We start from the raw sequence: 23,518 nt of genomic DNA, 5'->3' as shown, positions 1-23,518 counted from the left end.
GCAACCCCACCTCTTGACCCTGTGAAGGCTAGAGGACCCCTCTTAAGCACCAGTGTCTCAGCAGGGACCATGTGTGCATGTGATGAGGAGGGGTGGCATTTCTAAGTAGTGGACCAGCCCCAACCAGGCTACTCCAGATATTCAATCTCAATATCCGATTTCCTGAGATGCTTATCAAACCTGTGGATTCTCTGGCCCCACCCCAGACCTACCGAATACGAATTTCTGGGGTGAGGCCTAAAAATCCTCATTTTCAACACACCCCTACCCGCTCCAATGAATCTTGTGCACCTAAGTTTGAGAACTGCTACTGACAACATCTCCGATGGCATCACCGACTCAGTGGACTTGAGTCTGAGCAAACTCCAGGAGGTAGTGAAGAACAGGGAAGTCTGGCGTGCTGCAGTCCATGGGGTCGCAAAGAGTCGGACACATCTTAGTGACTGAACAACAGCAAGGGAGAGTTCACTTCCAGGAAACCCTTTTATGCCCCAGTTTGCTGATAGGAAAGTTTTGCTTTCTCTGCATCAGGGGAGTCCTGGCCTGCTCCTAGTTTTCTAATGCACACTGGAGTAGGCGGTCAGTTTCCTGGATGACCAGCTCAGCTTTCCACTGAGGATCTGAGCACAGCCTGAGAATCCTCTTCAGCAAATTCTTTCCGGTTCTTTTTTTTTTCTTCTTTTTAGCTGCTCTTGTAAATATGGCTTGTGAATTGTCCCAAATACTCTTTTTTTTTTTTTTTTTTACATTGTGCAATTGAATCAACAGTTTTGCATAATAAAAGGTTAACATGATGAGCGCTCAGAAAATGAATAAAGCTTGATTGTTCAGATTAAGATTTGCCACTGAGCACTCTGTACTTCTCTCCAGACTCTGCCCATTGTCTGATGATTGCCCTCTCCAGATTAAGTGTGGCTCTGAGGTGGATAAAAATATTCACAGGTTTGGATGTGTACCCCTCCCAGCAGCATCATCTCGTCAAGGAGGCACGATTATTTCTTTGACCTCCCATATTGGCTTTTGGGAATCATAACTGGCATATCTGAGCTGGACTGAAATCTAATCTTTATGAGGCACCTCTGTGTATTCCTTGGACGCGGTAAACAAATGGCAGTTTGTTTGACTGTGCTGGGTCTTCATTGCTGCCAGGGGGCAGGCTTTCTCTAGTCCCGGCAGCAGGGGCTACTCTCTCATTGCAGTGTGCGGGCTTCTTACTGCAGTGGCGTCTCTTGTTGCAGAGCACAGGCTCTAGGGTTCACAGGCTCAGTGACTGTGGCTCATGGGCTTAGCTGCCTCACCGCTTGTGGAATCTTCCCGCACCAGGGGTCAAACTCATGTCCATCCCTGCTAGGCAGATTCTTTACCACTGGACCACCAGGGAAGTGCCTATTGGGCAGTCTTAACATCCTCATTTAGTTACTTTGTGAGGGTGCCAGCATCCATAACAATGAAATTATTTTGATTATCTTCTGTAGTGTGTCCGTGGGCAGTTAGCAGCGCCGTAAGGAGCACAGTGCAGATTTTCTACCAGTTTATACTTAGGTTTTCCCCTTTTATCTCCAAATCTCTCCACCTTCTCTCCCTTTTGTTTTCCTGGGGATTAATTTACCTGCTCTGTTAACCTCTTCAGAACATCCCTTTCTTTCTCTACCCCAAATGAGCATGAAGTGAAAGTGAAGTCGCTCAGTTGTGTCTGACTCTTTGCAACCCCGTGGACTATAGCTCACCAGGCTCCCCCGTCCATGGGATTCTCCAGGCAGGAATACTGGAGTGGGTTGCCATTTCCTTCACCAGGGGATCTTCCCGACCCAGGGATCGAACCCAGGTCTCCTGCATTGCAGGCAGACGCTTTAACCTCTGAGCCACCAGGGAAGCCAAATGAGCATAGGTGTCATTTTTAATTAGTTTTCTTGCTCATTACCTTAGGGGACAGATGGGGGAGCCCACAGATCCCCAGGCAGAAGCTGCACTGGCCTAATGGGGCTGTCCGAAATTGTGTTCTGAGAGGGTCCCTGGGTCCCTGGACCAGCCTCTTTCCAGGTGAATCACTCAAAATTAAGCAATCCTGCCATAGCCCCACATGAATTTGGGTTGGTGCTGCCCGTCATGGTCCGGGCGCAGTTTGGAAAAGATTTTCCAGACGTGAGACAGAATGAGAGAGAGGGAAAGTTTATTAGAGGGGGAGACAGTGTTAGAACAGTGGGCCAGCTCAAGGGAGAACTGACACTGAACAAGGGTCCTTAGTCCACTTTTATACCCAGGGTTCAAGGAGTGGGATAGGGGTCTTGCAGGTCATTTGTTGATTGGATGAGGCACATATACGGGGTGGCAGGGTCGGGGAGAGTAAGGCAAATATCTTTTCCCTATGGGATAGGAGGGGAGACAGGTTATACTGCTCAGGAGGATCTGAAGTCCATTAATTGTTACAACATGGGGGAGGGAAGGACGACAAGGGTCTGGTTTTTCTGTTCCTGAATTCCAAGACCCCTCTTGGTTTTATCTGCTCTTTCATCTTGGGGTCATCACACTGCCATGAGGCTTGGTGGATTCCAGGTCCCTGCAAGAACTTGCTTGTCATCCTTTGTCCTGGGCACACTGCCTCTTCCTCCCCAAGGTCTGCTCACCTCCAAGGACAATCACTGACCTTTCTGGGCAAGCGCAGCCTTTCCCCACCTGATTACCAAATGCCCTTCCTCTCTCTGCAGGCCACTCTGAACCATCTTTGAATCCTTCTAATCTGTATTCGTCCCTACCCCACCCTGTTTGTCCCCTTTCAGAAAGAAGGGAGAATTTTCCACAATCCCCTGGGGGATCTCAAAAATGAAAGTTTGGGAAGTAACCTGACTCTAATCCTCCCCAAGCCACCCTCATGTGTGTGGGCTGACTTAGGCCTTCTTGCCTCCAGTTTCTGAGAACTTCTATCCTGAGGATGCAACCCAAGAAGGAAACAGCAATCACAGTCCTATATCCTGTCATCTCACCCACATTGTAGCCTCAGGACAGTGCTGGTACCCACATCCTTCTCGGTCTGCAATGACAGTGACCACTCTTGGACTGTGCTTTCATGGACTTGGGTGTTCAGTGATGGAGCTTACCCTGAAGGCTGTTGGAGTGTTGAGGGCCAGAGCAGTGCCCAGGGACCCTGCCCTTACACATACACACGTCTCTCAGGGTGCTGGCTTCCTGCTTCGTTAGCACAAGCAGGACATGGGTTAACCCTGTCCCTCTCCACCATGGCCACCACATCAGAAGGCAGGAAAGGGGTCCATCTCCTTTCAGCCCCCTCATTATGAAGGTTTCCACACTGGTAGCTCAGCTCCTTTCTGCTTAGCCAGATGCCTCTGTCTGTCTCAGGTCAGCAACATGTGGCAACACCAGATAGAAGCACACCATGCTGGTCTCAGCTGGTTTCTTCAGGCAATACTTATGTAGACTTACTTGTTATGGAAACAGAATTTTATGAAATGAATGAAGACAAGTTTCCTTTCCCTTTCTGGACTTTCTCTTCATCAGTGTCAAGCTCTCCTTCCCTTGCCTGAGGCATCACCTTTATCCTTCCCCCAAAAGTCCATGGTTTCTCCCTTGGAGGTCCCAGCCTCTCCTAACAGTAGTTCTCTGAACTCCCACCAGCCAGGTACTATGTCTGGCCTCACCAGATAGCCACTATAATAGCCTCTCATTGTTACACAGTTACTGTGTGTCAGGCATGGTAGTAAGCAATTCACCTGCCTTTGCATTTTTTTTTTTTTTTTTTATTCTCATGATGGCTAATGAGTTAAATTCTATTATCATCTCCATTTTGGAGTTAAAGAAACAGGCTTAGCATTAAGTGTGTGTGAGTGTATGCGGATCATTCATGTCTGATTCTCTGCAACCCCACGGACTATAGCCTGCCAGGGTCCTCTGTCCATGGGATTCTCCAGGCAAGAATACTGAAGTGGTTGCCATTTCCCTCTCCTAGCATTAAGTAGCTTGTCCAAAATTCCATGATAAGTAAGTGATTGCGCCAGGACATTTCAGTTTGAAAACTTGAATGGTTATGATAGGGACAGAGTAAAGGGACGAAATAGGTGATTAAATAGTTTATCCCACTAGGGGATTATAAGTACAAAAAATATGGGAAACCCCTTTAAGTTAATGATTACTCAAGAAAGCAGGATGGCTTAACCACAAAGCCAAGCATGCTTGCTTAGCAACAAAACCATGTGACAGAAGCATGAGACATGCCCCCAAACAATAAAACAATGGTGGCAGGAGACCCATATCCTGCCCAGTGAGATAAATAAGTTAATGATCCTTAGGACATACTCTCTGCACACATAAAAAATAGTAATTTATGGACCTAGCTTGACCATGTCCCAGGTGGTACAGTGGTAAAGAACCCACTGCTATTGCAGGAGACACAAGAGACATGGGTTCTATCCCTGGGTCAGGAAGATCCCCTGGAGGAGGAAATGACAACCCACTCCAGTATTCTTGCCTGGAAAATTCCATAAACACATAAGCCTGGTGGGCTACAGTCCATGAGGTTGCCAAGAGTCAGACATTACTGAGTACACACACACACTTGACCATGAAGGGACAAGAAAACTCCCCTACTCAACTTGGAGGAGGAGCTGATGATCGAAGCATGACGTCTACTCAAGGAAGACAAGGAAGTTCTTCCTGCCCTCTCTACTTTTCCTTTGATTACAAAACTATAGCCCAGTAAGTTCCCAGGATGTGGCATCTCTCACCTGCCCATTTGTAAAACTCACAAGCATCCTATTCTAATAAATCACTTCTTACCCATCACTTTTCCTCTTGCTGAATTCTTTTCTGCACTGAAACATAAAGAACTATGGTACCAGAGCTCTTTAGAACTCCCCCTCCCCAGGAGATACCAACCAACCAGTTTCATTTATAACTCTTCTCTTGAAGATATTGTTAGATTTGTCACCTATTGCTCTGAGTCTAAGAATATGACTTGCCTGATTGATACAGAGGGCAGCCCATAGCACAGCACTAAAGCTGGGTGAGCTTGCACTTTACACTTCTCAGAACTAAGAAAAATCGTCTCACTTTGTTGACTTTTTCCACCCACAGAGGAATGTAAAAACCCAGGAAATCTGTTAGATGAGCCATTTGATTACATGGCAAATACTCTGTATACCTGTTTGCCCTACCACAATAGTCTCCTTTGTCATATTTTGTAGGGGCTTTTGATTTAGTCCCCTAAATCAACATTGAATTAGTTTTCTTAAAAGAGGAAGAGGATAGAATTTATCAAAATGCACAGGACTGGGAATAGTTTACCTTGAGGCTGTCCTAGAGGATAATGATGGGAAGGGGATCCCCAAGGGGGCTTTGGGGTGCTGCTAATGTTTGCCCTTAATGTGTCTTTGGGTGATTTGGGTTTCACTTCATTCAAGTTCCTCAAGCTGTCCACTTGGGATTTGTACTTTCTCACCATGCTCACCCCTGCCTGGACCACTTCACCACCTTCTTCTCTAGGCAAATGCTCCACTACCCATCACTCCTTAGCAGGGCCTCCCATGTCTCATCAGTGGAGATGAGTTTTCCCTCTTTTATGTTGTGAGTGAAAAATACTGCCAGCCATGTCAGTAGACAAAGGGTGTTGCAGTCATCAGCCACTACAAAAGCCCTGGATGGATGGACAGGAACAGGACTGCCCACTGCCAAGTACCTCGGACACTGCGGCCACCCCCAACAGTGCACCCTGAGGGGACTCAGGCTGAGAAAGAACAGGATACTGGCCATAGATAGCCGAGGTGCATATCAAAGGAGTGATTCCAATGAACCTGGACTCTTGCCTCTTCCCATAAACAAAAAAGTGCTAAATTCCTTAACTTGAGATAACTGATTTTCTTTCATGTAACCTTTTGATGTTCCAATGACCTGGTCTTTGTTACAAAAACTCCTATAAATCCTGGTTCCTCCCTTACCTCTTTGGAGTAGTCCCTCAGAGCTATCTGAGAGGCTGCCTCTCAGGCCTGAAGCCCTAAGAATTCTCAACTTCTAGGCTGTGCATTTTTTTTCAGTCAAGACCTACAACACGAGTGGACCATGCTATCAGGGTCTGGAGTCAGGAAGTGCCTGCCTTACACACTTCATCCCTTTCTCCACCATCCATTAAGCATGAATGATGCAGAGACCTTCCCCGGGTCTCTCCACGCCCAGGGGTTCATCGGGTCTGCCATTTATATTTGCCAAAAGGAAATGCTCTTCCAGCACAAAGCCCATGTGGTGTGACTTACTCTGAGTATCTGCTCTTGATGTGCGACACCTGGCGAAGGCACTTGGGATGTGAGAAGGAGACACTAAGGAAAGGCACTTCCCTCTTCTCTCACCCCTTCCTCTGAAGGAAAAGTCCCTGAAGTTAAAACAAAGCAACTGAATTATCTGGAAACCACCGATGACCACAAATCGGGCAGGCAAGAAAGCGAAAGCTCATGACTCCAGGAAGTGAATTGGCATCAGGTGGAGACCGGCTTGAGAGAAGATCTGCAGTTAAATCCAATATCCTCTCTCCAGGCCCCAGGATGGAGTCATTGTTTAACTAAGGTGGGGCGGTATCTGCCGTGCCCATATAAGGACGAGCCCAAGGGGCAGAAGCAAGCAGACAGCAGGGCAGCCGGCTGTCAGCCAGCCATTTCTGCAAAGGAACTTTCACTGTGCTCCACCACCAGTACCCTCCATTACCCTCCATCCCGCAGAGCGGCTGCAGCCGAGCCTGTGGGACCGCCTAGTCCCAGCTCGGCTCCCTGTCGGGGGGTCCTGCTGACCAGGCTGCATCAATACACCTGTCTTCGAAACAGGTAGGGTGTGAGGGGTGACCTCTCAGGGCTTTGGACCAAGAAAGCGCTCCAAACTTTAGTAAGCGTATAAATGTCTCAGAGACTGTCTTAATTCTGTAGCTTCGAAATCTCCACCCCCAGAGATATGGATTCAGTAGCTCAAAAAAGCAGGTGTCTGTGATGCAAAGGGTCCAAGTACAAGTTTTAAGAAAAACTAGGGCAAAGGGTGAGTTGACTCCCTAAACGAAGATAACCTCAACTTTGCCCGTTTCATACAGTGAGAGGTTCTCTTAATCAGCGAGTCACCTTTGCTTTCTGCTCATTCAGTGACAACCTGGAGGAGGGCCACATTATCGTCAGGGATACCCTGATGGCAGGAACCATGTCTTTGTTTACCATTGCATCCTTTCTGACATACAGGATAAGCAAAATTACTTTATCTTTAAAAAAAAAAAAAAAAAAAGCTCTTGGTTTCATTGATGCCTTCTATCATCTTTTTGATCTGTTTTATTTAATTTCCTCTCCAATCATTTCCTTCCCTCTGCTGACTTTGGGTTTTGTTTGTGCTTTGCCTAATTCTTTTAGGTGGTAAGTTAGGTTGTTTCAGATGTTCTTGTTTCGTGAGGAGGCCTGTATCACTATGAACTTTCCTCTTAGAAGTGATTTTGCTACATCTTGCAGATTTTTTGAAGAGTTGTACTTTCATTTTCGTTTTGTCTGGAGGTATTTTTTGATTTCCTCTTTGATGTCTTCATTGGTAGTATTCAGTGAGTGATTCACTGGAAAGAATGCTTTAGAAGAAAAGGTGCTAGTGAGAAATACATAGATTAATGATCCACCTACTGACCCTAAGGGTGTACTCTGTGTCTAGCTCTGCACTTGATCCTCCCATGTGTGATCTCTAATGCCATCATTTGGGCATGTTATATAACCTCTCTGGGTCCCAGTTTCCTCATCACTAACATGTAACAGTAGTGTATGCTTCACATAATTATTGAAAAGATTAAATGAGATAATATATGTAAAGTACTTAGCAGATAAAATATGTAAAGTACCTGGCACATGATAAGTGCTCAAAATATTCTAGTTATTACAGTTGATATTATTCTATCCTAGATTCTCTACAAAACAAAGCTTGAGGCAAAGCTTGAATGCTAATGCCTCACTGGGAGGTGCAATCCCAGGGCAGCAAAAGTGAGGGAAATAAGAAATGAGGAGAGCAGGTTGGGAAGCAATACAAGGGGATGTGTCACCCACGTCTCTTCACAAAGAGAAATAGTCAGCTACTTGGCTAACGCAGAACACCTACAACTAGCTTTGCAGAAATGCTGGGTCTTGGAATAATCTGCAAGAGAGATGTTGGAGAGGAAATTTACATGTGGGCTCCCTTCTGTCTTCCATCTTTCATTGCTCAAAGTTTGCCCCATGGGGAATTAATGCTTCTGAACCTCTGGCTTGTGCATCTGGCCCCTTGGCAGTCACTGGGAAATCCAGATCCTACTCCTTGAGGTTTGGCACCTCTCCTCAGTCCGGAAGAAGTGAGAAGAGCCTCTTCTTTACCCAGAGTCAAAGAAAACCCTCAAAAGAAAGGTAAGAGTCCCAGAGACAGGTAAGACCAAGAGGACCTGAAACTACACATAAGGTTCCTGCCCACTGGGAAGCGAGCTGTCTGGAGTGACCTGGGGAGGATGGGTTGGAGACAGTAACTCTTAAAATCAGATTATCATTTGATACACGATGGGCCCCAACTTCCTAAATCCCCCTAATGTGCTTTAGAAGAAGTTTAAATTAGTAAGCGGGAAGTTTATCCTCTCTTTATAGATGGGGGAAGAGCCATGCCCAGAAATCCGTGATCATACTGAATATTGCACAGTGTTTCTGGGACACATGTAATTATAGAACCCAGGAAGAATGCTCTGCCATGTCCTCAGAATACATCGACAAGCTACTTGGGAACTCTCTAACCCTTTTCTGTATGGAGTAACATGGCAAAGCATTTGGGAGATGGGAAGGAGAAGCGTTTCATGCAAAGATGTTTGGATTTTCTGTATTTGCACGTGATGAGCTTAACTGAAAGGAATACTGTATTCCAGTTTCACTGCCTGCCCAACAGTACCATGGAGTGTGCATAGAACATTCTCAGTTCCAGAAACACAGAACGTTACAGCTGAAAAGCGCTTCAGAGAGTAAGTCCAACTTGCTCAGTGTTCCAAACGGTGAAACAGAGGCCAGAGAAGAGGTGCGGCTCATGGACTTAATGGAGTGGCTCAGACTCCTTGCTGCCTGGCAAGGGCTCTCCTTGTTACCCCACAGGGTGCCCTGAGAGGGACCCATCAGCCACGAGTCCCCACAGAGGCTGGGTCCACATGGAGAGGCCACCTGCTGGAGAGCAGAGTGGGGTTGCCCCATCCATGGGCCACCCCAAATGGCTTCTGCTTCCTGCCACTCTTGTGCCAGGCTGTTCATCTCCTTGGCAGTCAGCCCGGCATTGAACCCAGAGTCACTGGCAGACGATGGATAGTTCTATTCTGAGTACTCACTTCTCTGGCACCTGGTTCCCATATGGGGCGCTGCAGTGCTCTGTAAATCTGAAGCCATGTAAAAGACTTCTCTCATCACTTCCTCTTCTGAGGTCCTTGGATTAGAGATTATCTCAGACCCCTCTCAGCCCCAACAAAACAGAAAGTAAGATACCCCTCAGCAGGGCCCATGACAAGCTTTGCTTCCAGGCCAGAGCACCAGTCTTGAAGCTGGGAGACGGACAGCCATCTACTCCCCGTGCTGCCCAGACACCTCTTATCTGATCTTAAGCCTCAGTTTCCCCTTCTGCAGAGAGAGCCCTGGGTAGTCTTCCTCTGAGGCTTGCCTTTCCACGGTCCACAAGCCTCCATTCATAGCTTCCAGGCCACCAAGGCAGGGAACACTGCTGAGACGATTCTGAAGCCGGGGAAACACCCAGGGAAAGCCCTGGTCTAGGTGTTAAGTTTCATTTTAAAGCTCGAAATTTATGTTCGTTCCCACCTTCACACCGTTTCATATCCACTCTCCTTGAGAAATAGTCACGTGCCCTCCCCACTCACTCACAGTGGATTTTCATCTGCCCCAAAGCCACTCTCTCTCCTCTCTCCCCCATCTTTGCTCTTTCTCTCCACCCTTCTCCCCACCCTCTCTCCCTGCAAAGCCCTGAGGTGTACGACGGGGCACATAGCTGAGAGTGGTTTGCACGGAGCTCTTTTCCACCGGAGAGCAGTTAAGTGCCTTATTTTCCCCACTCGGGTGGCTAAATTATTCTCGATGTGTTAAACAGTGTAATTAAACACATACACACGTGAGTGCGCCGGGCCCCTCCCCCCACCCTTCCTTGCTCCTTGTCAGCAGAGAGCACAGTCAGCCCCAGCCTTCAAGCTCTGTTAGTTTTAATTTGAGTTGTGGAATTAGTAATGGGTTTTGCCAGAACACTGTTGTGGGAAATAGATCGCTCCTCGTGCGGGGTGTGGGCACTATTTCAAATGAGTATTTGTTAAGGGAAAAACCGTCCCTTGTTGTGTTCTGCTACATTACATCAGATATATTTCCACTGTTCTGGAAAAAAACATGAGCTAGGAGAGAGCTATGTGTAGCCCTCCCGGCAGGGAACAGCTGAATGCTGCTTCCAGTTTCTTAGCAGATTGAGAACAAAAAGCAAACAGCATCCCTCTTGGTAGCTGGGATGTGCTAAGCTCCGCCCAGAGGCCGGGGCACCAGGGCCAGCCCTGCACCTGTCACTATGAGGTCTGTCCTGTCCTATCACTGACAGAAGGGAACTGGGTGGTTTAGTGGCAAAAATACAGTGTTGAAGACAAGCAGTTGAGTGCAGAGAACTTCTGCAGGTCAAAGTGAAAGGATCTGCCCAATTCAGGGCTACTTCTGCACCCCTCTTTTATAATCACCCAACCTCATCTTGACTGTCTCCACTTATGGGTGCTCAGGCCCTCCTGGTTCTGTGGTCATCGCTGCCATTAGCCTCTTAGCCTTGACTCTGTCCAATAAGACAGCTGCTAGCCACGTGTGTGGGTATTTAAATATAAATTCAGTTCAGTTCAGTAGCTCAGTCATGTCCGATTCTTTGCGACCCCATGGACCGTGGCACACCAGGCTTCCCTGTCCATCACCAACTCCCGGAACTTTCTCAAACTCATGTCCATCAAGTCAGTGATGCCATCCAACCATGTCATCCCCTTTTCCTCCTGCCTTCAGTCTTTCCCAGCATCAGGGTCTTCTATAATGAGTCAGTTCTTTGCATCAAGTGGCCGAAATATTGGAGCTTCAGCTTTAGCATCAGTCCTTCCAATGAATATTCAGGACTGATTTCCTTTAATTAATTAAATTAAATTAAACAAAATTCAGTTCCTTAGTTGCATTTGCCATATGTTAAGTGTTCAAAAGCCACACGTATCTAGTGGCTACTCTGTTGGACTCAACTCTGTGGAGTTGGGAGGGCCTACTGTTGGAAGTCCAGGAGTAACTGGCCAATGTCTGGGGTGCCCCTTCCTGTCACAGGGCAAGGCAGTGGGTACGAGGAGATCCTGGCAGTGATGGTCACAAGATCTACTTACCTAGTTGTTATGTTCCATGCCAAGCCCTTTACAAGAAACTTCTCATTTAATACCCGCCTACTGTTAAAAGACTGGTTTTATTGCCACCACCTCCAGTCCATTTTATATGTAAGAAAAGGAGGCTCAGCGATATTAAGGGCACTGCTTAGTCACTAAGCAATATCTGGATTCAAACCTAAGTTTCAATCTGATTTCACATGCTCTTGACCACTATTCCATGATGTCTTTTTTTTTTTTTTTTTTTTAAAGAGATAGGGCAAAGCCCAGTTTTCTGAAAGGGAGTATTATCTTGGGAGTTAGAGAAGCAGCAAAGGGGATCCTACCTGTGGGACCAGAGATTGTTAAATCTGTGCTCTCTAAGACCAGGATTATTCTAGAGGGCTGGGTATTAGGAGTACAGGGCTGGATCTGACAGTCACTGTAACTCCTTCAGTCTTTCTCCCAATAGATATTCCTAGATTTCTAACTTCCCAGGAATTAATCTCTAGATTCCTTGTGTACTTAGCTGATGGCAAGTTTGTGCCAACTAGAAAAAGTCATCACCATTTCTAAGTGGATATAACTGCATACTAGGAAACCATCCTTGCAAGCAGACTGCTTCCTCCCTGGCCAGGTACCCTCTGCTACTCTCTTTGGATACCATTGAATATGTTGATGGTTCTCCTAATGTGTGGCCCCCAGAACTGAACACAGTGGGTTAGATGGCCACGTGGGGTCAAGAGCAGCTTTGATTAGGGGGCTGGAGGTGTCCCTTCCAAAGCAACCCCTTATTACTGTGACAGCAGTTCAGACTGTGTCCAGTCTTTCACCACATCGCCTCATTTAAAACAGGAAGTCAAGCAAGGCACACAGAATAATTCCGCAATGAAATTTAACCAAGGCAGAGCCCACTCACTATTTACTTCCAGTGCTCATGTATGGATGTGAGAGTTGGACTATAAAGAAAGCTGAGCACCAAAGAATTGATGCTTTTGAACTGTGGTATTGGAGAAGACTCTTGAGAGTCCCTTGGACTGCAGGGAGATCCAACCAGTCCATCCTAGAGGAGATCAGTCCTAGGTGTTCATTGGAAGGACTGATGCTGGAGCTGAAACTCCAGTACTTTGGCCACGTCATGCGAAGAGTTGACTCATTTGAAAAGACCCTGATGCTGGGAGGGATTGAGGGCAGGAGGAGGAGGGGACGGCAGAGGATGAGATGGCTGGATGGCATCACCAACTCAATAGACATGAGTTTTTTTTTTTTTTTTTTAAATATAATTTCCATTTTATTGTCTTTTCAGAGAAACCAATATTTCTTCAGTCTTTAAGGACTTGGATCCTTACATGGGCTTTGGTGGAGGACATGGGGCAGCACCCACAGGTCTAAATGAGGGTAGAGGTGTTCGGTCCTTCCGGGCTTCCCGAGAGCGATTCCTGACTACCTTGCTGTGAATGGCACAACTCACGCAGTAATGTAGTTTCACATACAGCTTGGGAAGCACATAGGTGTCGAAAACACTCGCTTCAGAAATGTCCCTGATGGCTGCGGCCTCTAGGATGTTCCGAATGACGAACTTCTTAATGGCCTTATCCTTGGGCACACATCGGGCACAGTTGGTGCAGCGAATAGGCTGCACATGGCCACAGCCCTTTTTGGCACGACCGTTGTTCCTTCTTTTCTTGGTCATCTTTGAAGCGCAGAGGCGAGAAAGGGGACATGAGTTTAAGTAAACTCTGGGAGTTTGTGATGGACAGGGAGGCCTGGCGTGCTGTGGTTCATGGGGTCGCAAAGAGTCGGACATGACTGAGCGACTGAACTGAACTTTAAAATGTGAAGACAGCTTTGTAGTTTCATTGGTTAAATTCCATCTTCTCGATTTTGAGGTCCTTTAGAATTTTGTTTCTGCCATCTGCTTAGTTAATTGTAATGTTTTCTTTCTATCATTACAAATGATGAAAGTGTTGAAAAGTATTTTCCTTTTCACTTCAACATCTTCATCCAGGACCAAGATAAAAATGTTAGTGCAAGGGACAGAATTTTGTGACTATTACAGTATGATGAGTTCAAGGTAATCTGAAATCATTCATCTGTGATTTCTGGTTCAAACTGTGGATTATATTTATTATATTTTACTTTACTGTGCTATACTGCACTGTACTTCTATATAATACCATAGGATACATACAACCTACTCAGTCTAGCTTGATTTTACCATCTTATATATAAGGAGTAAAGGGTGATTTTTATTGAACAATTTTTAAAAATCATATATTTTATCTATCTATATGTATATAAATCAGTCATATACATATGACCATATATATGGCATTCTCCTATTATCCTAAAGTTGGAAGTCTATTGTTAGAATAGAAAAAAAGAAAAAGAAGAAAAAGAGTGAGAAAGTTAAATGATTGATTTTGGTAAGGTGCTATTTGCCTCTAGAAAAACATGTACCATTTCCTAAGTACTCAAAAGTGTTTCTTTACAAGTTCATTTCAGAATTTTGCTGTGAATATCATACTTCTTAAAAACATTATTATAGGGCCATAAAAAATTTTAATCAATACTTTGGGGAATGAATGTGTAAATTACAAATGAACTTCCTGTTTTTAAAGAGAGAAACTCTCACAAAATTTCTTAAATTAAGTTCCCATAAGAATTAACATATGGCTCAATTTATAAAAATTAAACTTCTAAGCAAAGATTCATAACATGTTTATATTTGTATACAATGAATATCTCTGTTCATCCAAAGACATTTTAAAGGAGGTAAAAAAATAAACCGCCAACTGGGAGAAGAGGTTTACAACACATGTGACCAACAAAATAGAAATATCCAGAGTAAATAAAGAATTCCTCCAAGTCCATAAGAAAAATATAACTTACAGACAAATAGGCATAGATGTGAATATTCATCTCATACAAGAGAGAATACAAGAATAAAAATATTGAAAGATGCTCAGTCTTACCAGTAATTTCAAGGAGACATAAATTAAGACTGCAGAGGGTTGCCATTTTACTTCCACCAGATGGATACAAATAAGAATCCTGCCAATATGCAGCATTAATGAGGAGATAGAGCAACAGGAACTCTTTTACATCACTGGTGAGATTATAAATTGTTAACAACCTTGGAAAATACTGAGGCATATGTAGTGAAGTTGAATATATGCACAAGTGAAACCCAGAAATCACACTCAGTAGATATATCATTTCACATACGCACCAATAGTGTGTTAAAGTTCCAGCCATTCCATTTTGCCTCACCAATACTTAGTATAGTCAATATTTTTAATTTTAGTCTTTCTACTGCATGTATGGTGGTACCTCATTGTGGTGTTAATGTTCATTTAACTGACAACTTAAGATGTGGGACATTTTTCATATTGGTTATTGCCTGTTTTTGTATACTTCTTGGTAAAATGTCTGATCAAATCTTTGGATCATTTTGAATGGATTATCTTCCTCTTATTGTTTGATTTATCAGTTCTTTATATATTCAGAGTGCCTGATGAACTATGGACGGAGGTTCATGACATGGTATAGGAGACAGGGATCAAGACCATCCCCAAGAAAAAGAAATGCAAAAAAGCAAAATGGCTGTCTGAGGAGGTCTTACAAATAACTGTGAAAATAAGAGAAGTGAAAAGCAAAGGAGAAAAGAAAAGATATACCCATTTGAATGCAGAGTTCCAAAGAATAGCAAGGAGGGATAAGAAAGCCTTCCTCAGTGATCAGTGCAAAGAAATAGAGGAAAACAATAGAATGGGAAAGACTAGAGATCTCGTCAAGAAAATTAGAGATACCAAGGGAACATTTCATGCAAAGATGGGCTCAATAAAGGACAGAAATGGTATGGACCTAATAGAAGCAGAAAATATTAAGAAGAGGTGGCAAGAATACACAGAAGAACTATACAAAAAAGATCTTCACGACCCAGATAATCACGGTGTGATCACTCACCTAGAGCCAGACATCCTGGAATGTGAAGTCAAGTGGGCCTTAGGAAGTATCACTACGAACAAAGCTAGTGGAGGTGATGGAATTCCAGTTGAGCTATTTCAAATTCTAAAAGATGGTGCTATGAAAGTGCTGCACTCAATATGCCAGCAAATTTGGAAAACTCAGCAGTACTACAAGACTGGAAAAGGTCAGTTTTCATTCCAATCCCAAAGAAAGGCAATGCCAAAGAATGCTCAAACTATTGCACAATTGCACTCATCTCACATGCTAGTAAAGTAATGCTCAAAATTCTCCAAGCCAGGCTTCAACAGTACATGAACCGTGAACTTCCAGATGTTCAAGCTGGTTTTAAAAAAGGCAGAGGAACCAGAGATCAAATCGCCAACATCCGCTGAATCATTGAAAAAGCAAGAGAATTCCAGAAAAACATCTATTTCTGCTTTATTGACTATGCCAAAGCCTTTGACTGTGTGGATCACAATAAACTGGAAAATTCTGAAAGAGATGAGAATACCAGACTACCTGACCAGCCTCTTGTATGCAGGTCAGGAAGCAACAGTTAGAACTGGACATGGAACAACAGACTGGTTCCAAATAGGAAAAGGAGTACGTCAAGGCTGTATATTGTCACCCTGCTTATTTAACTTCTATGCAGAGTACATCATGAGAAACGCTGGGCTGGATGAAGCACAAGCTGGAATCAAGATTGCTGGGAGAAATATCAATAACCCCAGATATGCAGATGACACCATCCTTATGGCAGAAAGTTAAGAACTAAAGAGCCTCTTGATGAAAGTGAAAGAGGAGACTGAAAAAGTTGGCTTAAAGCTCAACATTCAGAAAACTAAGATCATGGCATCTGGTTCCATCACTTCATGGCAAATAGATGGGGAAACAGTGGCTGACTTTATTTTGGGGGGCTCCAAAATCACTGCAGATGGTGATTGCAGCCATGAAATTAAAAGATGCTTACTCCTTGGAAGGAAAGTTATGACCAACCTAGACAGCATATTAAAAAGCAGAGACATTACTTTGTCAACAAAGGTCCGTCTAGTCAAGGCTATGGTTTTTCCAGTAGTCATGTATGGATGTGAGAGTTAGACTATAAAGAAAGCTGAATGCTGAAGAATTGATGCTTTTAAACTGTGGTGTTAGAATCCCTTGGACTGCAAGGTGATCCAACCAGTCCATCCTAAAGGAAATCAGTCTTGGGTGTTCATTGGAAAGACTGATGCTGAAGCTGAAATTCCAATACTTTGGCCACCTGATGCGAAGAGCTGACTCATTTGAGAAGACCCTGATGCTGGGAAAGATTGAAGGCAGGAGGAGAAGGGAATGACAGAGGATGAGATGATTAGATGGTATCACCGACTCTGGACATGAGTTTGGGCAAACTCTAGGAGTTGGTGATGGACAGGGAGGCCTGGCGCGCTGTGGTTCACGGGGTCGCAAAGAGTCGGACACGACTGAACGACTGAACTGAACTAATACAAGTCCTTTGCCTAATATATGTGCTTCATATGAATATTTTTCTCCTGGTCATGGTTTGCATTTTTGCTAATGGTGTCTTTTATACTTCTGATGAAGTTTTATTTATCTATTTTTTTCTTGTAAGGCTCATATTTTTGTGTATAAAAGACCCCAAGGTTGCAAATATTTTCTATATTTTCTTCCAAAATGCTGTAATTTTAAGTTTTATCTTTAGGTTTGTGATCCTTTTGATTGGATTTTGTGTGTATTGTATGAAGGAAGGGTTTGTGTTTACTTTTTTTTCCAAGTGAATATCTTGTTGCTCCAGCATCAGTTTTTGAAATGCATTTCTGTCCCTGTTGAATTGCTTTGGAACCTGGACAAAAATTAATTGACCACATATGTTTTGGTCTATTTCTGGATTCTCTACTCTGCCACACTGATCTATTCATCTGTCTTTCTGCCAATACTGTATCTTTATAACAAGTTTTGAAGTTAGGTTGGCTAAATCCTCCAATGTTTTCCTTTTAAAAAATTCTTTGGTTATTCTAGGCCTTTTGTGTTTAGATACAAATTTTAGAATAGGCTTATTAACATCTAAAAAAAGAGAATGCTAGAATTTGGTTGAGATTTTATTCAGTCTTTTGGAAGAACTGTAATACTTAGCCATGTAATCAGTGAACCTGATCTACCTTTCTGTTTATTTAGGTCTTATTTAATGTCTTGTCACGATGTTTTGTAGTTTTGATATGGAGAGCTTGGATGTCTTTAGTTAAATTTTTCCCCAAGCATATATAATAAAATGCTACTATCTTCCTATTGTTTTCAGCTTGTATCTTGTGACCTCAAATTCAATTATTAATTCTACTAGTTATTTTATAGATTTTGTTTTTGAAATCCAAATATCAAATAGGGATCATTTTTTTCTTCTTTCTGATCTTTTTTTTTCTTTCCAATCTTTTTGCTTTTTATTTTCTTATTGAACTGGTAAGGACCTCTGGTACAATGTTAACTAAAAGTGGTGACAGCAGGCATCTTTGCCTTAATTGTGATCAAAAGGGAAAAATACACTCTTCCATCATTAAGTATTATTTTAGCTGTAGGTTTTTCATAGATGTCCTTCATCAGTTTGAGGATGTTACCTACTTTTTCTAGGTAACTTTCCTTTGAAAGTTTCTATCGTAGGTATATGTTGAATTTTGTGAAATAATTCTAATTCAATTATTGGTTTTCTTTTTAGCCTTTTAATATGGTTAATTACACTGATTTTTTAAAGTGTTAATCCAGCCTTACATTCCTGAAATAAATTCAACTTAGTCTTGATGTGTTACGCTTTTTTCTTTTTTACATTGTTGGATTTGGTTTGCTAAAATTTTTTAAGGATCTTTGCCATCTCTGGTCATGAGGGATGCCGATTCATAATTTGATGAGGGGCAGGGTAGGGGTGGATTCCTTACAAGGCTTGGTTGTCAGTGTTATGCTGTCCTGATAAAATACATTCAGCACTGTTTCCCTTCTCCTCTCATTTCTAAAGAAGTCTATAATCTTAGTGCTATTTTTCCATTGATGGTATAATAGAATTCACTGGTGAACCCACCTAAGTCTGGGAGTTTCTTTGGGGAAAAGCTTTTGATAACATATTCGGTTTCTTGATTAGATATAAGGTTATTTAGGTTCTTCTCCTGTCAACTTTGGTAAATTTATATTTTTACTTTATATTTATATTTTTCAAGAAATTTATCCATGTCATATAACTTATAAATTTGTTGGCATTAACTTGCTCATAGTATCTCATATTAGATCTCTAATGTTTATAAGATCTGTGATGAGGAAGAACTCTTATCAGTGATGATATTGGTGATTTGTGTTCTCACTCTTTTGTTCCTTCCTCATTTGACTTTGGGTTTGTCAATTCTGTTGATATTTTCAAAGAAGCAGCTTTTGCTTTGTTCATTTTTCTCTACTGTTTTTCTCCTTCATTCATTTCTGCTCTTATCTTTATTTACTGCCTTCTACTTCTTTTGGGTTTTCTTAATTCCCTTATGATATCACCTTTGACTCATGATTATTTAGAAATGTGTTTAATTCTGGATATTTAAGGTCTTCTTGAACATTGTTATTAATTTCTAATTTTAATTCTGTTGTGGTTAAAGAATACTCTATGAGATTCGATCCTTGGAAATAATACTGTTTTATGGCTTAGCATGTTATCTATTTTGGTGATTATGTATCACATGTTTGCAAAGAAAGTATATACTACAGTTTATATGTATAAAGTAGTATATATGTCAACTAGACTGAGGTGATGGATTGTGTTATTCAGATTTCTGTTTCACTAACATTTTTGTCTAGTTTGTCTACTAGATGATGAAAAATGCATGCTGAAATTTCACTATAATTGTGGTATTGTTCCTGTCTTCCTTTACTTCTGTTAAGTTTTGATTTATATATTTTGGTTTCTATTATTAGGTCACATTTATGATTTTATTTCTTCCTGATGTATTTTTACCAACATTAAATGTCCCTGGTAATTTTATCCCTGGTAACACTCTTTGTTATGAAGTCTGACTAATCAATCTACTAAAAACATTCACACCAGCCTTCTTATGATTACTGTTTGCATGGTATATTTCTTTTTGTCCACTGTTTTTTTTCAAATTATTTGTGGCTTTGCATTTAAAGTATGTCTTTAATAGGCAGAAAATAGTTTAGTCTTACTGTCAATCTCTGACTGTTACTGGAATTAAATTAACATTTAATTATTAATCTGGTTGGATTTAGGTCTATTTTATTTGTTCCATTTTAATTGATTTCTGTTGATTACTTGAATATGTGTTTGTATTCCATTTTAACCTACCTATTGGATTTTGGGTATATCTCTTTTTGTTAGTGGTTGTCTGGGAATTATAGTGTACATACTTAACCTTTCTCATTCTATTGTACCACCACATTCTAAAATGCAGAATATTTGCAATCATATGCATCCCTTTAATTCCCTTCCACTATTCCTTATGGTATAGTTATCATATGAATTATACCTGCATATATTTGAAATCTCTCCTGATAATGTTATACTTTTTGCTTTAAACACATATGTACTTTAAAGAATTTAAGAGGAAAAATAGTCTTATGTATTTATTAAGATATTTACTATATACCACTTCTGAAAATTCAGTTTTCCCTATTTTTACTCCCTTTTATGATTTGTTACTGTTCTTTATTATTTATTCATTACTTTCCTTATTATTTCTTCTGAGACATGTCTCTGCATGATGTCTCTTAATTTTTGTTTATCTGAAATGTCTTTATTTTTATTCTTGAAATTTTCACTGGATATGAAATTCTAGGTTGACATTTCTTTCTTTCAACCTTTTAAAGTTATTCCACTGGTTTCTGTCTTCCATGGCTTTGGATAGGAAATTTGTCAGTATTGTCTCCATTTTTCCTTTCTGTTTAATGTGTTATTTTTCTCTAACTTCATTCAAGAAGTTTTCTTTATTTTCTTTATCTTCTTTCTTTATCTTTGGTTTTCAACAGCTTGATTATGATGTGTCTAGTTATGGTTTTCTTGACTTTGCATGCTCCTCTAGTTCATAAATTTATCATCAAATTTGGGGAGTTTGGGGTCATTATTTCTTCAGGTACTTTTTCTGCCCTATCTTGATCCTCTCCTTCTGGATTTTCAACTACATATACATCAGACATTTTGATATTACATCATGTGTCTCCCTGTGGTTATAGTCTACTTTATTTTCAATGTTTTATTCAGTCTGTTCTTGAGATGAATACTTTTTATTGATCTTTTCCCTCATTCCACTTATTCTTTCCTTGGTAACCTTCATTCTGTTCTTCAGCCCATCCAATTAATTTTTTATTTCAAATTTTATATTTTTCAACTCAAAATTTAGCTTCTATTTGTTTCCTTTTTTTTTTTTAAATAACTTCTGTTTCTCTATTGAGATTGCCTACCTTATCATTCATTTCTAGTGTGTTTTCCTTTATTTCATGGAGCATAGTTTAGTAGCTGCTTTAAAACCTTTTCTTTGTAATTTCCACATCTAGATCATTGCAACATTCTCATTTGTCAGTTGTGTTTTCTCTTGAAAATGAGTCACCTTTTCTTAGTTCTTTTATTTTGAGAAGTTTGAGATTATATTCTGGACAAAGTAGAAGTTATGTTGGGTAGATTTTGTGTTCTGTTATAATCTTCTGGGGAATGTTGATTATTTTTAGAAGCAGGATTCAATTTGATTAAGTTCAGAGTATACATTCTAGCTCACCTTCTGTGGAAAGTGATTCAAATCTCAATTTATTTCTTTAAACCTCTGCTGTACTGATTCGGCTCTGGACCACACATTTATAATGCAGATAGGTTAGGCTAAAACAAGTGCAAGCTTGCTAACATAATTAGACACTCTCATTCTCTGGCGCCCTCTCTTCTCGGTTTCTTTCCCCAAGTGTCTTCCCCCAGGTCTGTAGGAATTTCTTTCTCAGAAAAACAGCAGGGTGTCCATCAAAGCTTCAGCTATCTGCACTGGGACACTTGATGACTGAGCCCCATCCTCATGGCAAAAGTATGAGAGGGAAAAATTAAAGACCTGGAAATTCACCCTCCTGCTTGTTTCTTCTCCAAGTTTTGACTCCCCTGTACAATTTGCCAGCTTTTGTTTTCAGATTCCCAGTTTTTATTGTTTCCAGAGGTTATAGTTATAATCAGGAGGACAGGTGGATACCATAGGGGGCTTCTTACATTGCCATAAAGGAACTGGAATGTCTCTCTATAATTTTTAAAAACTGAAAAACAAGGAAAAGTAAAATAATTCAATATAGAAATGCGTAAGTATGTGATAAACCTGTTTTTCAATAAAAGCAAGAGAATGATAAATACAACATTCTGGTTTTGGCCTCCTCTGGGGGAGGAAAGCACGAGTACCTTCATAAGTATTGGTATGTTCATAACCTTGGTGGTAGGTTCATGAGTGTTTGTGAGATTATGATATTTCATAGTCTACATAGCTTATATAGGTCAAAGGCTAACAGTTTTGCCAAGAGAACGTGCTGGTCATAGCAAACACTCTCTTCCAATAGCACAAGAGAAGATTCTACACATGGACATCACCAGATGGTCAATACCGAAATCAGAGTGATCATATTCTTTGCAGCCAAAGATGGAGAAGCTCTATACAGTCAGCAAAAACAAGACCAGGAGCTGACTGTGGCTCAGATCATGAACTCCTTATAGCCAAATTCAGACTTAAATTGAAGAAAGTAGGGAAAACTATTTAGGTATGACCTAAATCAAATCCCTTACTGTTATACAGTAGAAGTGACATAGATTCAAGGAATTAGATCTGATAGACTAGAGCCTAAAGAACTACCGATGGAGCTTCATAACATTGTACAGGAGGCTGTGATCAAAACCATGACCAAGAAAAAGAAATGCAAAAAGGCAAAATGGTTGTCTGAGGAGGCCTTACAAATAGCTGAAGAAAGAAGAGATGCTAAAGGCAAAGGAGAAAGGGAAATATATACCCATTTGAATGCAGAGTTCCAAAGAATAGCAAGGAGAGATAAGAAAGCCTTCCTCAGTGATCAATGCAAAGAAATAGAGGAAAACAATGGAATGGGAAAGGCTAGAGACCTCTTCAAGAAAATTAGAGATACCAAGGGAACACGCAAAGATGGGCACAATAAAGAACAAAAATGTTATGAACCTAACAGAAACAGAAGATAGTAAGACGAGATGGCAAGAATACACAGAAGAACTATAAAAATAAGATCTTCCTGACCCAGATAACCATGATGGTGTGATCACTCACCTAGAGCCAGACATTCTGGAATGTGAAGTCAAGTGGGCCTTAGGAAGCATCACTATAAACAAAGCTAGTGGAGGTGATGGAATTCCAGTTGAGCTATTTCAAATCCTAAAAGATGATGCTGTGAAAGTACAGTATTCAATATGCCAGCATATTTGAAAACTCAGCAGTACTACAAGACTGGAAAAGGTCAGTTTTCATTCCAATCCCAAAGAAAGGCAATGACAAAGAATGCTCAAACTACTGCACAATTATACTCATCTCACATGCTAGCAAAGTAATGCTTAAAATTCTCCAAGCCAGGCATCAACAATATGTGAACCGAGAACTTCCAGATGTTCAAGTTGGATTTAGAAAAGGCAGAGGAACCAGAGGTCAAATTGCCAACATCCACTGGATCATCAAAAAAGCAAGAGAGTTCCAGAAGAACATCTACTTATGCTGTATTGGCTACGCCAAAGCCTTTGACTGTGTGGATCACAACAAACTTTTGAAAATTCTTCAAGAGATGGGAATACCTGACCACCTGACCTACCTCTTGAGAAATCTGTATGCAGGTCAAGAAGCAACAGTTAAAACTGGACATGAAACAACAGACTGGTTCCAAATCAGGAAAGGAGTACATCAAGGCTGTATATCATCACCCTGCTAATTTAACTTATATGCAGAGTACATCATGAGAAATGCCAGGGTGGATGAAGCACAAACTGGAGTCAAATTGCTGGGAGAAATATCAATAACCTCAGATATGCAAATGACACCATCCTTATGGCAGAAAGTGAAGAAGAACTAAAGAGCCTCTTGATGAAAGTAAGAGTGAAAAAGTTGTCTTAAAACTCAACATTCAGAAAATATTCAGATCATGGCAACTGGCCCCATCACTTCATGACAAATA

At 41.5% G+C, this 23,518-nt stretch overlaps 2 protein-coding genes across 9 annotated transcripts in view; one reads left to right on the top strand and one right to left on the bottom strand.

Annotated features, from left to right (window-relative positions):
* The first annotated feature begins 6,624 nt into the window (after positions 1–6,624).
* CAPN13 (calpain 13) overlaps positions 6,625–23,518 on the top strand; it is a 101,824-nt gene continuing 84,930 nt past the window's right edge. For 4 of the 8 annotated variants that reach the window (XM_061155102.1, XM_061155103.1, XM_061155094.1 and 1 more), the window contains exons 1-2: positions 6,625–6,818; positions 8,215–8,387. The gene's annotated coding sequence lies outside the window, so the exon portion shown is untranslated. Of the gene's footprint in view, positions 6,819–8,214; positions 8,388–8,890; positions 8,984–23,518 lie in introns of all 8 variants that reach the window. The other 4 variants (XM_061155100.1, XM_061155099.1, XM_061155097.1 and 1 more) reach the window with 4 other exon arrangements.
* LOC133065496 (small ribosomal subunit protein eS26-like) lies at positions 12,697–13,066 on the bottom strand. The gene has a single exon (XM_061156238.1). The coding sequence runs from the start codon at positions 13,059–13,061 to the stop codon at positions 12,714–12,716; it is 348 nt and encodes a 115-aa protein (XP_061012221.1). The 5' UTR covers positions 13,062–13,066; the 3' UTR covers positions 12,697–12,713.

This window comes from Dama dama, chromosome 11, assembly GCF_033118175.1.
Source record: "Dama dama isolate Ldn47 chromosome 11, ASM3311817v1, whole genome shotgun sequence".
NCBI lineage: Eukaryota > Metazoa > Chordata > Mammalia > Artiodactyla > Cervidae > Dama > Dama dama.
The sequence above is the reverse complement of the archived record's forward strand: the minus strand, read 5'-3'. Positions and strand labels throughout refer to the sequence as shown.

Coding starts and splice junctions, on each gene's coding strand:
- LOC133065496 (XM_061156238.1), bottom strand. CDS start 13,061: ATGACCAAGAAAAGAAGGAACAACGGTCGTGCCAAAAAGGGCTGTGGC.